The 16,424-nt window shown below is 39.6% G+C and overlaps 1 protein-coding gene across 2 annotated transcripts in view; it reads right to left on the bottom strand.

Moving 5' to 3' along the window:
* The window catches only part of CHIC1 (cysteine rich hydrophobic domain 1), a 153,763-nt gene extending 144,023 nt beyond the window's left edge, over positions 1 to 9,740 (bottom strand). For both annotated transcript variants that reach the window (XM_084869761.1, XM_084869762.1), the window contains exon 1: positions 9,284 to 9,740. In XM_084869761.1, the coding sequence (XP_084725887.1) occupies positions 9,284 to 9,579 (296 nt within the window). In that variant the 5' untranslated portion in view covers positions 9,580 to 9,740. The remainder of the gene's footprint in view (positions 1 to 9,283) is intronic.
* Between the last annotated feature and the right edge of the window lie 6,684 nt (positions 9,741 to 16,424).

The following is a 16,424-nucleotide window of genomic DNA, read 5'->3' as shown; positions in this document are numbered from 1 at the left end:
TATTGGGACACAAGCAAAGTATCCCCAAATTAAAAAAGATTGAAATCCTATCAAGCATTTTCTTAGATCACAATGGCATAACATTAGAAATAAACTACAATAAAAACAGCCCAAAAATTCAAATACTTGGAAACTGAATAGCATGCTATTGAACAGTGACTGGGTTATAAAAGAGACCAAAGAAGAAATTAAAAACATCCTGAAAACTAAAGACAATAAAAACACAACAATCCAAAATCTATGGGACACAATGAAAGCAGTCCTGAGAGGGAAGTTTATAGCACTACAAGCCTATTTCAAAAAAACAAGAAAAAATGTTAATACGTCATTTAATTCTACAACTCAAAGAATTAGAAAGACAACAACAAGAGCCCAAAATGAGTAGAAGGAAGGAGATAATAGAGATCAGAGTAGAAATAAATGACATAGAGAAAAAACCCCCACACAATACAAAAAAATCAATGAAACCAAGAGCAAGTTCTTTGAAAGGATAAACAAGATTGATGAACCTCTAGCCAGGCTGAACAAGAAGCAAAGACAGAGAACCCAACTAAACAAAATTAGAAATGATAGAGGCAAAATAACAACAGACCCCATAGAAATACAAAGGATTGTTAAAAAATACTATGAAGAACTCTATTCTAACAAACTAGACAACCTGGAGGAAATGGACATATTCCTAGAAAAATACAACCTTCTAAAACTCAATCAGGAAGATTTAAAAAATCTCAATAGGCCAATAACTATGCAAGAAATTGAAGCAGTCTTCAAAAAGCTTCCAGCAAACAAAATCCAGGGGCCAGATGGCTTCACAGGAGAGTTTTACCAAACATTCAAGGAAGAACTAAAACCTATCCTCCTCAGACTATTCCAAAAAAATTCAGGAGGAAAGAACACTTCCAAGCTCCTTCTCTGAAGCCAGCATCACCCTAATACCAAAACCAGATAAAGACAACACAATGAAAGAGAATTACAGGCCAATATCCTTCATGAAAAAAGATGCCAAAATCCTCAACAAAACTTCTAGCAAATCGGATCTAGCAGTACACCCGAAAGATCATACACCATGACCAAGTAGGATTTATCCCATGGATGCACAGATGGTACAATATCCACAAATCAATAAAAGTGATACATCACATAAACAAATTGAGAGATAAAAACCACATAGTCATATCAATTAATGCAGAAAAAGCATTTGACAAAATCCAACACCTTTTCCTGATAAAAACTCTCTACAAGGTAGGAATAGAAGGATCATACATCAACATAATAAAAGCCATATATGACAAACCCACAGCAAACCTCATACTCAATGGGCAAAAACGAAACACATTTCCCCTAAGAACAGGAACAAGACAGGAATGCCCGCTTTCACCACTCTTGTTCAACATAGTATTGGAAGTACTAGCCATTGTGATCAGACAAGAAGAAGAAAAAAAGGCATCCAGAAATGGAAAAGGAGAATTAAAACTGTCCTTATTCGCAGATGACATGATACTGTACATAGAAAACCTTAAAGACTCCATTGGAAAATTATTAGACTGAATAAATGAATTCTGAAATGTAGTGGGATACAAAATAAATGCCAAGCTGAAACCGGTTTGGCTCAGTGGTAGAGCGTCGGCCTGCGGACTGAAAGGTCCCAGGTTTGATTCCGGTCAAGGGCATGTACATTGGTTGTGGGCACATCCCCGGTAGGGGGTGTGCAAGAGGCAGCTGGTCGATGTTTCTCTGTCATCAATGTTTCTAGCTCTCTATCCCTCTCCCTTCCTCTCTGTAAAAAATCAATAAAATATATTAAAAAACAAAAAAACCCCCAAAACAACAAAAAAACAACAACACAAAAACAAAAAAACAACAACAAAATAAATGCCAAGAAATCTATGACATTTCTATACACCAATAATGAACTTACAGAAACAGAGACTAAAAAAGCAATCTCATTTACTATCACACCAAAAAATTTAAGATACCTAGGAATAAACTTAACTAAGGAGGTAAAAGACCTATATGCAGAAAACTACAAGACACTGAAAAAAGAGATAGAAGAAGACATAAACATATTGAAGAACATACCATGTTCAGGGATTGGTAGAATCAACATCCTTAAAATGTCCATACTGCCCAAAGAAATCTATAGAGTTAATGCAATCCCCATTAAAATATCAACGCATATTTCACAGAACTAGGACAAACTTTCCAAAAATTCATCTGGAATAAAAAAAAAAAAAAAAAAAAAAGACCCCGAATAGCCACAGCAATCCTGAGAAAGAACAAAGTAGGTGGGCTCTCAATACCAGATATCAAGCTGTATAAAGAACCACTGTTCTCAAAACAGCTTGGTACTGGCACAAGAACAGACATATATACCAATGGAATAGAATAGAGAATCCAGAAATCGACCCAAGCCACTATGCTCAATTAATATCCAACAAAGGTGGCATGAACATGCAATGGAGTCAAGACAGTCTTTTCAATAAATGGTATTAGGAAAATTGGACAGATACATGCAAAAAAGTGAAATTACACAACAACTTACATCATACACAAAAATAAACTCAAAATGGATAAAGGACTTAAACATAAGACGGGAAAACACAAAAATACTAGAGAAATCCATGGGCATCAAAATCTCAGGTATATGCCAAAGTAATTTCTTCACTGATACTGCTCCTAGTGCAATGGAAACTAAAGACAAAATAAACACATGGGACTACGTCAAAATAAAAAGCTTCTGCACAGCAAAAGAAACCATCAACAAAACAAAAAGAAATCCCACTGCATGGGAGAACATATTTGCCAATGTTATCACCGATAAGGGCTTAATCTACAACATTTACAGGGAACTCATACAACTTAACAAAAGGAACATAAACAACCCAATCAAAAAATGGCAATGGAGCTAAATTGATACTTTTGGAAAGAAGACAGAAGGAAGGCCAAGATGCATATGAAAACATGCTCAAAGTCACTAATCATTTGAGAAATGCAAATCAAAACTATGAGGTACCATCTCACACCTGTCAGAATGGCTATCATCACCAAATCAATAAATGACAAGTGTTGGTGAGGATGCAGAGAAAAAGGGACCCTTGTGCACTGTTGGTGGGAATGCAGACTGGTGCAGCCACTGTGGAGAACAGTATTCCTCAAAAAATTAAAATTGGAACTCCCATTGGACCCAGTGACCCCAGTTCTAGGAGTATATCCCATGAAACTAGAAACCCCAACCAGAAAGGATATATGCACTCCTAAGTTCAACCAAAGGACTTGTATGCATCCACATAAGCCTAACCAATGGATACAGACAACAGGAGGTTGAGGGCATGAGGGGGGTAGGGAGGATAATGGGGGAATAAGGACACATATGTAATACCGTAATCAATAAATTAAAAAAATAAAGAAGCATGATTTAACTAGAAAACTATGCACTTATAGTAATGCTGATTCTAGAGCATGTGCACTGAACTTTATTTACTATACCAAGGAAAAGTAAAATTTATGCCACATGATTCAAAAAAATTTTTTAAATAGTTAAATTTCTTTATTCTTTCAGATAGAAACAATCATGTCTTGCCACACTGTAAAATGGCAAGTGTTACCATAGCTTCCATATTCTTAAAGCCTAAAATTTTATAAAATATTTACCTTATATAAACACAAATTAACAATGCATCATTGTAATATCTCAAAGAAATCTGTTAACAGAAAAAGCCTTCCATTCACTGATTTGAGAATTACTAATATTTGCAGTACTCTATAATTTTTGCAGAAATGCACTGTGTGACAAATTTGGCCTGTTTCAATTCTATATGTAATAACTTCAGCTCTTTTAGATTAATTTTAATTAGACAATTTTACAAATACCTGAGAATTGGTAACCTATCATCTCTACTAACCTCTATACAGGGGTACTATCAACAGTAAATATTTACATATATAAAGTAATATAAAGAATGTGGTAATGTTTACAAATAGGAAAGAAAATCTCATGAGATAGAATTTTCCTTGTATTTTAATATATTGGATTCAAATAATTACTCTAAAAATATCAAGAAGAAAAGTAATAGATACTAAAGTATACCACTCAGATGTAGAGTATTTCTGGAACACTTAATACTTTCAAGAAACACTCCAGTATTTCTGTTTCTAGAACTTCAAATCAGTGAAAGCTAATTTATCCATATCTTTTTAGAAATGTTGAAAAAGATTCCCAAATATCAATTTATGATCATCACCTCAGAATTGGAGTTACAATTAGTATGTTTAAGTTATTCTACTTCTTAAGAAAATATAATTAATCACATGTTAAAAGATTAATATCTTGTTGAAGAACTAAATGTCAATATATTAGGAAAATACAAGTAGATGGGTATTCTGACACATGGGCTTGCTTAATAAAGCTTTCAGAGGTAAAGGCATTCCATACTCCCATCCTGATGATATTATTGTATACATATATACTTATGCTCAGAATCACAGGTACTCTCCATAGCATGATTCAACTAACTAGTATTTGTTGAGGGCCTATAATATAGTATGCACTATGGTATTACTAAAGTGAACTAATATTGGGTGCTATTGAAGTGAACAAAAATTCATTCAACTCACTTTTATTGAGTGTCTATTCTAGAGCACACACTGAGGATTCAAGGTGGAACCAAAAATTGTTTCTGCCATTGCAGTTTATAATGTAGTGAAAGTAGAGAAGACTTGCAGGAGTTGGTGACATATGGAGAGCTAAAGTGAGAATATCAGATGAAGGCCCCTTCTTAGAGACAAAGAGAGAACAAACAGCATGCTATTAACAGGAACATATAATCAGTAAGGGGAAATGTTGGGAGATAAGGCTGATAAATAGGTAGGGTCCAGTTCTATAGTCACATTATGGAGTTTAGATTCTATCCTGTAGGTAAACACCATAATAGTCTTAAGCAGGAAAGTGGTGTCTTAATCTAGCAACAGGTTGGGATGGATGTGAAGGTGACAAAGATGAAGGCAAGACAGTTAGTGTGATGAATAAAGCCTGGATCAGGGAAGTGGTAGTAGGGAAGAAAATAATAAAAGTCTGGGTCATATATTGTTAATACTTGCTGATTGCTTAGTTGTGAAAATTGTGAGTGGGAAAGAGGAACCAAGGATGAATAACAAAATCAGTAGAGGTACATTGAACTGAGATGGAGAATACAAAAATAGGTGAGATTTTTTGAGGGGCTAGGATAGGGGTGTGAGTGTGTGTGTGGGTGGAATGAGTTCTGTATTAGGTATGTTGAATTTAAGATAACGATGGGTCACAAGGTGAGGAAAACCAAGTAAGAGTCTGAGCAGAGTCTTAGTACAGAGATACATATTTGGGAGACATCAGGTAATTGAAACCATGAAGAGTCAAGATGAGATCATCTAGGGAGCAAGGAATGAGAAAAATAGTAGGCTGAGAGCAAAACCCTGGGTAGTACTGGTATTCAAGGGGCAAGAGAGAAAGAGAAGCCCACGAATGAGACAGTTAATATTTAGCCACAAAAATACAAGGAGAACAATGAGAGTGAAGTGGCCAATGAATTTTTTTGGGGGGGAGGTTTGTGGCTGGAAAAAAAAATTTTTAAATCAGGATTTAAACACCTTTAGGCAAAATATATACTTTCCAGTTCAAGTAAGGCCCCATCACTAACTCATGCTGCATCATTGTCTGTGACCTGTCTTGTCTCTGAAGGCCTATGTGCTTGTGACTCCCAGAGTAGAAGCCCAAGAAAGGGAGTCATTATAATTATCATATGCGGCCATGAGGAACAGAAAGGGAATAAAAGATGCCCACGAATTTAGCAACAAGAGGGTCATGGTGATCTTAAAGTCAGTTCATCTGTGGTCATGGTGGCAGAATCCAGATTACAAAGAGGTGAAGAGAAAATAGATATGGAGAATGTAGCAGCACTTAAGAAATTTGGAAAAGGAAGGAAGAGAGACTAGACAGTAGATAAAGGGGAAATATAGGACTAGGAAGGCTTTGGTTTTATTTTGTGTTTAAAGAATTATTCTCTTAATATATTTACAAGCTGAGTCAATAGAGAAGCAGAGGAGTATTAGAAAGACAGGAGCTGCCTGATGGAGCACGATCTGAGAGAGGGCTAGAGAAGGTACAAATAGAGAGACTCCCTGACCTCAGAGGTTGGAGGGAGAGAGCCCAGGAATTCAGACCTAATTAAGATCCAATGCAGGTTTTTTTTCCACAGGGGAAAAAAAGTGACATAATTAAACTGTGTTTTAAGAAAATTAGTTTGGCACAAGATGTTCTCCTAAACATTTAATCTTTTATCAAATCTCTACTGGCATTGCTTTATTTTGGGTTGCCATCATCTCCTACTTGAATTATTGGCACAGACGGCCACCTCTCCCCACTCTAATCCATGCAGGGTAGATTAGAGTGGGGAGAGGTGGCCATCTGTGCCAATAATTCAAGTAGAAGATGATGGCAACCCAAAATAAAGCAATGCCAGTAGAAATAGATAACATTAAAAAAATCTAATAGACATATCAAAATGCACAATGACATAATTTTGGGATAGATGGACATTCAAAGAGAATGAAGAGGTAAAATGACTTAAGGATTTGAAATATTACCCCAGGAAATTAGAATGGTGGTATCAGGGTCAGAAGGGGCAATTGGAATGCACAGCCAATGTGGGGAGGGGAAATGCTGGGTTTGAAGTATACTGAGATTGAAGTGATGGTTCTCAAAATTTAAATTTTGAAAAAAATAAAAACAACTAAGTCCTCTATAGAACAGATGACTGCACAGAGGATGGAAAAATAAGAGGTGAGACAGAATAAGAAATATTTTATTCAGATAGGCAACTCTAACACTCCTAAGCCAGAAAAAATTTTTTTAAACAGAACCTGATAAAGATGTCTCAGAATTAAATTAACTATTTCCTAAGGATCTTACTTTACCTACTAAAAAAAGGTTTTTCTACCATTGACAGACCAGAGTCTCAGATCAAGACGTTCTCCTAAACATTTAATCTTTTATCAAATCTCAGACATTTGATGTCAAATGTTGAGAGAATATGTACAATACAAAATAATTTCTCAAACTATATGCATTAGTTGACAATTAAATACTGGTTTGCTGTTTTTCAGGTTTTGGTTTCAATTAATAGCAACAGTTGCTACAAACACCACTATTTCACACTCCTAATTCCAGTGTCTTTAAACTGGGAGGAATATTATACCTATCACAAGGACCTGCACATGACAAGTGTCAGTGCTTTGTTTATAATTACAAATAGGTTGGTAAGTACTTCACCATGATTGTGTGAATGGAACCACAAATGAGTTTCAGGAAACTTAAATTCTGTTTTGTTGTTGTTTTGTTTTGCTCCCTGTCTGTTCTCTGAACTTTAGAAAATAATAGGGTGAGGAGTTCTGGAATATATATTATAGCCTGGAATAAAAACCCTTTTTCTGTTCACTCATGTTAAATAATCTGCATGAAAGTAACCTTTTGCACCATAATTAGTTGGGGTTAAAAAAGTTTCCCTAGTGATAAAAGGGATGAAAGTAAAACAGTGCAGAAAGCTGGCATCGGTTATTGTAATCTATTGATAACATTCTTGGACCAAGAAAAACTATTAGAATTGCCTAACCAAGGAGCAGGTGTTAAAATATCCCCAAACTCATCCTGTAAATGATCTTTCTTAATACATTTTAAAATTTAAAATCTTTAAAAGTCTTTCTTAATATATTTCATGCAAAGAGCACAAAAATATATTACAAAAAATAAACCCAACATGTTAAAATCAAAAGGTAAGGTGATGGGCTCTGGCCAGTTGGTTGGAGTGTCATCCTGTGCACTGAAGGGCTGTATGTTTGATTGTTTGATTCCCGGTCCGGCACAGGCCTGGGTTTCAGGTTCTGTCTTAGTTAAGGCCTGTGGAAGAGGCAACCAATCGGTGTCTGTCAGTCTGTCTGTCTTTCAAAACAGGAAAACATATCCTTGAGTGAGGATTTAAAAAAACTAACATGATGGAGGGAGGTGGTATAATATGTATATTATAACATATGATTTCAGATAATACAAACTCAGTTGAAAATCAAAAGGGGTAGGGGAGCAATTATTAAAATTAGAGGCAGCATGACTTGATAGTAAAAAAAATAATAGCTCTATTTGAAAATGCAGTATAAGATAGCGTAGTTAAGAGGATGAACATGACACAGTACTCAAACTTTCAAGTATTTACAACCCAAGCACATAAAAATGAGAATGCAGTCTTCAAAGCCCAGAGAACCATTAACATTTCTTTTTGCTTTGCAGTTATTATGTTATGAGGTTCCCCTTTTTATATATTTTCTCAAATATTACCCAAAATTTCATTTTTGTCTTAAAAAACAAAAGTCATTCTGCATAAGTTTTCACAATATCATCCTCAGCTTCTGGGGTACCAATTTTCATATATATATATTAATGTTTGCATATTTAACATTTTGGCATACAAAATCTCTTGCAAGTATGTATCTTAAATTATCTCAGAGCTGAAAGGTTTTAGAAACCATCTATCCAAAAACCCTCATTTTTACAGAGAGAGAAATAAAAACATAGAAATGGTAAGTAACCTGACCAAGGTCACAGGGTTAGAAAGAAGCAAAGCTGGGACTAACAACCAAGAGCCATCACTTTCAATCCATTACTCTTTCTACTTTTATAGCTGCCTTTCAACCTGAACCTTTTTCATAGCTGTCTTTCAACCTGAACCTCTAATTGTATGATATTTAGGGATAGTGAGAGTGATCGTGATCAGGACATGGAAAGGATAACTGTATTTATTCATTTAAGGATTGGATAGGAAGAATGGCTGGATTATGTAGGTGGGTGGGAATGTTATATCATATTTCTGTTTTGAAGAAACAAAGTCTTGTCAAATGTCACAGCAGTCACTTATTCCACCAGACACCAATCTTAGCAGCAAATAATCTGATACATCCTGCAGTTGAAAGAGTATTTTCACTTGCCAGCATACACAGAGAAGCAAGGGCACTCACCTTCTGGCTCCTAAACTCCTCATCCCCCTGTCCTGCGCTCACTATTTACATGGCTTTGGTGCATCACATTTGCATTCTGACTTCCTAATACACTTCCCTCTCAGATTTCTCCATTTACCTCAGGTGTCATTTCCTAAATGTATGCTTCAATAAACCCCCACCCCCTACTGCACTGGCCCCTTGATCACCTCATTTGTCTGTCGCCAAATCTCAGCCTTAAAAAAACCCATAAACCCCTCTCGCTTACACGGTGATGTGGCCGGCGCCCCGCACCAGTACAGGGTCGGGGGCATATCTCCGCAGGTGCTCCTCGCTCACTACCCGAGGCGGTGGCGGCGACTCCTCCTCTTGCTCTTTCTCCTCTTCCTCCTCCTCCTCTTCCTCCTCCTCATCTTCCTCGTCATCCTCGAGCCCCGATACCGACGATGACGACGACGGCGACGACGAGGACGAGGACGAGGACGTGGCTGCTTCTTCCTCCTCCTCCTCCTCAAGTTCCGAGATGGTGTCGAATTCCGCCATGTTGGGCAGCAAGATGCTCATCACGTGACCTCTAGTTCGCTGCCACCCTCAGGCAGAAGAGTTTGAACTTGCTGAGATGCTGGAAGTTCAGGGGGAACGCAATGAAGAGAGAGAAGTGTATGAAAGGGAACGGGTTTGAGGAGATGCGCCTGCGTATTATGGTAGACAGGATGGGGTTTGGAGGCGGGGGCACGATGGCAAAAAGAGCAAATCAGTGTACGCTTGCGCAGCTCTAAGCAAAGAGGGGCGTCTGTGATGAACGCCTGGGTATTATGGAGGTCCGGTCTTCCAGTGCTGATCTTAATACTGTTCTTTGGTCTTCTGCTGCTTGTATCCGGAGGGCTTACTAGTGTCTTCTAGTTTTACTTTCTACTAATTAATAATGAGTATTATTACCCACTCCCACCCCCACTACAGTATAAAAAAGTATATTCTGTAAAAGTGGGGTTCTAGCTTTGCCCCAAATATCTCAAGGTACAAACCATTTTACGTTTGTTCAGCATTACAGTTTAAAATAATTTAGCATAAGAACTTTACCACACTCTAGAGATATTTTTATTCACATTTTACTGAAAAGAGAACTTTCTATTACTACTATTCATACTGTGTAATATTCACAGAGGACTTTCTAAGCTAGGAACTCGAATGTACATATCTCATTTAATACTTCATAACCTTATGAAATATGTATCATGATTATATCATTTTACAGAGGGAAAATCTAGATGCAGAGAGAACACGTAAGTTTTTCAAGGTTATGGAGTTACTAATTAATAGCAATTCTTACTTTAAACTTGTGGATCTCTTCTGATTCCAAAGCCTAGTACTATTAATCAAATTACTAAAATTGTTTGAATAGTCTTGGTAGAGTAGTGCCTTTTGGGCTGCTGCTTCTTCTTCTTCTTCTTCTTCTTCTTCTTCTTCTTCTTCTTCTTCTTCTTCTGCTTCTGCTTCTGCTTCTGCTTCTGCTTCTTCTTCTTCTTCTTCTTCTTCTTCTTCTTCTTCTTCTTCTTCTCCTTTTTAATATATTTTATTGATTTTTTACAGAGAGGAAGGGAGAGAGATAGAGAGCTAGAAACGTCGATGAGAGAGAAACATCGACCAGCTGCCTCTTGCACACCCCCTACCGGGGATGTGCCCGCAACCAAGGTACATGCCCTTGACTGGAATTGAACCCGGGATCTTTCAGTCCGCAGACTGACGCTCTACCACTGAGCCAAACCGGTTTTGGCTGGGCTGCTTTTTGAAAGCTATTTGAATTTTGGAGATTTTTTGGGGGTGATGGTGGAGGGGAGTGTGTGTCTGTGTACGGGGGAGCCTTCCAACCTAAGGAAACATTAATTAACATCATCCATTTTCCAGAGACTGAGCTATACTCTTTCACATACAATATTTCAATCAATCCTTAAACAATCCAGTGAGGTAAGCATCATTGTATGTATTTTACAGATAGCACAATAGAGTCTCAGGAAGTTTAAGTAATTTTTTAAGGTCTATGGTGACCTTTTGTCCAACATTTTTTAATTTCAAATATTTTATCTCCACAGCCACTAAAATGATGTAGAAATCACATATTTTGAGTTTCCAACCCACGTCCCAAACTATTTCATACTTCCATATCATAATTCAGGGATCATTAAGACACTAAAGGCACACATCTGCTAAGTTATAAAATAAATACTTTAATACAAGCATTTGATAATAACTTTACTGCTCTTTCTGCTGCACTACAGTTGCATCCCAATTAGACTGGAGAAACAGATATAGCCACGCAGCATAGTAGTATAAACAAAGCATTTAAGATGTATGAAGGTGAGAGAAATTAGTTGTATAAGAGGCATTGATCAAACCATTACCATTATTGAGGAGTTTGTGTTATTAATAACACAATGAAAAAAAAGTTGTGCTGTACTCAAAAGCTTGATTATTTAAGAGCTTTAAAACTAAGTTGTAAGCCCGGCTGGTGTGATTAGGTGGGCTGTTGTCCTGTACACCGAAAGTGTACAGTTCTATTCCCATTTAGGGAACATACCCAGGTTGTCAGTTCAAGCCCATGTCAGGGCATGTGCAGGAGACAGCCAATTGATTTCTCTCTCACATCAATATCTCTCTCTCTCTCTCTCTCTCTCTCTCTCCCTCTTCCCACCTCTCTAAAAATCAATAAAAATATTTTTAAATATTCAAGTTATAACAGTTTATTAACCAATGTTACCCCAATAAATTCAATTAAAAAGCTGCTGGTTTACCTTCCAGGAAAAAAAATAACTAAAAAGAAATTATTGTAGCACTATCATTAAGGAAAAGAAAAAAAAAAAATACTTTTTTGTAGTATAGAGAATTTACTAACCAGAAATTATCATTAAAGTTGGAACCTTAAAATATTTTATAATACCTTCTGATAAGACATACATGATATAGTTGCCTTTCTTAGGTATTAATAAATAATACGTTGTATTTTGTTTATGGGACTGGCATCTTTAGACTTAAAATAAAATTATTCTGCAACAGTTCTTTTCTTTCAAAAATCAAAAGAAGCTGTAAGTGGTACTAAAAATTTTAAAACATTATCCATAAAGGCCCACTAAGTTAATGTCTAGAGTGATGTATTTTGCTGATTACTACTTCAACAGTAGTTTCTCTTTTCACCATTCAGGATTATGCTAGGAGAAGGAAAGAACGGGAAAAGAGTTTAAAGGGTGGACTTTGGGGGTGGGTGTCTCATAGTCTCTGGTTGAGGCAGTGGGACTCTGGCCAAAGTGATTTCCCTCTCTGAATCACGAGGGAGTTCAGGATCCTGTGGCTGGGGATGTGGAAATCTCAGGGTCTGTGGCTGAAATAATGTGACCCTTTTCAGGGAGGCAAGTTCTCAGTAATTCACCAAGCTGTCCAGAGGTAGGCATCTAGGATATGGATGTTGTGGATCCTACTCAGGAGCTGTGCTACCCTGGTTGGAGAGGCATATGCCCAGTGGCAGTACACAGAGGAGGACAGGAGCCTTCTACTCGGGGATGTGATATCGTGAGGCCCACATACTGGATTGTAGCAATTGTGGAGTTCCTCCAACTCCGTGGAGGGAAGCGTGCTGGTTTCTGCTTTGGTGGATGTGCTCCCTTGGTTGGATATGCATGCCCATTGGCTGCTTACAGATGCACCCAGGACCCGTTTGCTGGGGCAGTGGACTCAGGAGTCCCTTGTGCTGGAGCAGCACTACTGCGGGGACGGGATGCCAGCAACTGGGGTTGTGCCTTGTGGCAGTTCTGAGAAGCACCTGGGGGCTGCCCTCCAGGGCATTGGGCTCAGGGGGCTTGCACACTGGATTGGTGCAACTGCAGTGACTGGAGGTCAGCAGCTGAGGGGTGGGAAATCTGAGTTTCTGCTGTGAGGCCTTGAGCCCTTGGTTGGATACAAGTGCGCTTAGTGGCAGCTCACAGAGGCACCCAGGAGTTGCCTGTTGGAGCAGTGTCCTCAGGGGGCCTGTGTGTTGAAACCACACAACATGTTGTCTGATGTCCATTGGTAGGCAGCCAGGAAGATGGAAGTGCAAATTTCTACTGCCAGGGCCATGCACCCTTGTTTGGATATGAGCATGCTGAGCTGGGGCTCAAGGAGGCACCCAGAAGCTGCCTATGGGGCAGCAGGCTCAGTAAGTCTGTGTGCTGGAAAGGCACAACTGTGGTGTCCAGAGGTCAGCAGCCAGGGAGGGGGATGTCCCAATTTTTGCTTCCTTGTGCCCTTGGTTGAAATTGTACATGTCCAGCGGTGGCTTACAGAGGCAACTAGGAGCCATCTGTTGGGGTGGTGAGGCTCAGGAGGCCTGCCCACTGAAAATGCGTGACTACGGTGTCCTGAGGTTAGCAGCTATGGGTGCAAAGACTCAATTTTTGCTGCCAAGACCTTATGCCCTTTGTTGGATTTGTGCGATGGCTCACTGAGGCACCTGGTAGCCATTTGCTTGGACACTCAGCGTGGCCCTTGTGTTGAAGCCACATGACCCAGGAAATCCGAATTTCTATTGCTGGGGCTGTGCATCATTGTTTGGATGCAAGTGCACCCTGCAAGGGCTCAGAGAGGCACCCAAGAGCCACCTTTGGGGTGGTGGGCTCAGGAGGCCTGTGCGCTGAAAAAAACATGACTGTGGTGTCTGGAGGTCAGCAGCTGTGAATTGGGTAGACTCAGTTTTTGCTGTTGTGCCCTTGGTTGAATTTGCATGCGCCCAGTGGTGACTCCCAGGGGTACCCCAGGGCCGATTGCCAAGGCAATGCACTCAGGCCCTTGAACTGAAGCCATGTGACTGAGGTGTCTCTGGGAAGGCAGCTAGGAGTGGGGGAAGTTCGTATTTCTACTGCCGAGGGCCTTATGCCCTTGGTTGGGTTTGTGCGCGCCAAGTGGCAGTGAGCTCAGGCACCCAGAGGAGCATTGGCACTGAATCAGAGTGATTGAGGTGGCTGTGGGAAGATATGTAGGAAGGGGGATCCAGAATTTATACTGCTGGGGCAATAGGCCATTGTTTGGGTAAGAGTGCCCTGCGGCAGCACCCACTAGCAGCCTGTGGAGTGGTGTGCTCAGGCAGCCTGTGCGCTTGAAAAGTGTGACTATGGTGCTGCAGATGCAGGACTGTGGTGTCAGGAGTTAAGCCACTGGGGAGGGGGAAGTTGCACTTACTGCTTTAGGAGCATGGACCCTTGAAGGTGGAGGTCCCAGGATCTGTGGGTCTGCAGGTGAGGCAGAAGGATTTTGGCTGGTGTGGCTGTCGGGTCACAGGCAAGGTCCAAGGCCTGTCTGGGTGGTGGTGTTGATGAGTTCCTAGAAGAGGCCATTCTCCTCTTCAAGATGGCATGGAATCCATGCCCATGCCAGAGTCCCGCAGTCCCAGGAATGCCCGAAGCGGTGGTAGTTTCTCCCTGCCCAAGAGAGCCTGATCTGCCAGTTTCTGCTTCTCCTGTTGGGTTTAACTGTCCCTTACACACCACACACACACACTCTCTCTCTCTCTCTCTCTCTCTCTCTCTCTCTCTCTCTCTCTCTCTCTCTCTCTCTTTCTCTCTCTCCTCTCTCTCTCTCTCTCTCTCTCTCTCTCTCTCTCTCTCTCTCTCTCTCTCTCTCTCCTTTCATCTCCTCACTCACTCACACCTCTCCCTCACCTTCATCCTGAACACTGCCATCTTTAAGACCCAAATTTCTACTTCTCACATTGTGACTATTTGGGGAACCAGATCAAGGTTTTGACTTGACTCATCAATTCCATAGGAGTTTTTTGTTGTTATTAACCTTTTTAAAAAATATATTTTATTGATTTTTCACAGAGAGGAAGGGAGAGAGAGATAGCTAGAAACGTCTATGAGAGAGAAACATCGACCAGCTGCCTCTTGCACACCCCCCACCGGGGATGTGCCCGCAACCAAGGTACATGCCCTTGACCGGAATTGAACCTGGGAACTTTCAGTCTACAGACCGACACTCTACCACTGAGCCAAACCGGTTTCGGCTGTTGTTATAATCTTCATGTGAGGATATTTTTTCATTGATTTAGAGAGACTGGGAGAGGAGAGACATAGAGAAACATAGATTTACGAGGGACACATTCATTGGTTGCCTCCACACACACCCGACAGGGGCTCAGAATGGAGCCTGCTATCAAGGTATGTACCATGAACCAGGATGGAACCCGAGATCCTACAGTCCATGGGCATATGCTCTAACCACTGAGCGAACTGGCTAGGACTCTATGAGAGTTTTAATTTTTTTCCACCTCCTATGTCCTCATTCTTTGTTTCCACAACTTCAAAATGCCCACCACATTCAGTTATAAATAAACTCACTAACCAATGAGACTTAGAGGTCAAATAGAACAAATGTGGCTTTAGTAGAGCTTAGAGAAGGCCTTTGTCTTTTGTGCTGCTTCCACTCTTGTTTACAGACTTTCCTAAATTCTCAACCCATTGAAATAACTATATGAGACATGTTGGATGTACTTCTGGTGTAACTTTTTCAGAAAGGCCCAGGTTGACTGCCAACTCTGATTTTCTCTGTATAGTAATATATCTATTACAGTGGAATTCCTTCTCCATCTCCAACCTTTGATGATCTGTGTAAACCACATGATACTTTTCTTTTGTCTTAGTTTTCCCTAATCTCGGAAAAAGCAGTGCATTTGATCATATTTTACTTCTTTGGAGATTGTTTTGTTTGAAGCAGTAGTCGGCAAACTGTGGCTTGCAAGCCACATGCAGCTCTTTGGCCCCTTGAGTTTGGCCCTTCCACAAAATACCATGTGTGGGCACGCACGTACAATGCAATTGAAACATCATGGCCCATGCACAGAAATTGGTTTTTGGCTCTCAAGAGAAATTTCAATCATTGTACTGTTGATATTTTTCTCTGTTGACTAATAAGTTTGTCGACCACTGGTTTGAAGAAACCATCGCCTCTGTTCCTATAATCATCTATTACTTTTACATATAAACCAAGTGTATTTTTGGAACCAAATAGGTCATAAGTCCATTTCTCCATTAAATACTTTGTAATCTGTATCTCTTACATACACACACACACACATACACACACACACATTTGACACACCTATCACACCACCATTTACTTACTGCTAGACTAAAGCATTTTAAAGCAAAAACATATCTATCATTTTTATTCTCTTCCCACTCACATATGGGAACAGCATTGGCATTTCCCTTTATATTTTATGGAGTTCCTTATACTGTTTTCTATTTAACCTCTTACCTATTGCTTTCAAATTATGCAGAATGTGTCTTATACCCATTTCACAGATAAGGAACCCAAGGCATAGTGTAGGTAAGTGGCTTTGTGCTAGTGAGCTGAGTGAGGACCTAAACACTTATTTTTGATTG

Source organism: Pipistrellus hanaki, assembly GCF_964339955.1.
Source record: "Pipistrellus hanaki genome assembly, chromosome: X".
Classification (NCBI taxonomy): domain Eukaryota; kingdom Metazoa; phylum Chordata; class Mammalia; order Chiroptera; family Vespertilionidae; genus Pipistrellus; species Pipistrellus hanaki.
This window is presented reverse-complemented; position numbering and strand designations above follow the sequence as displayed.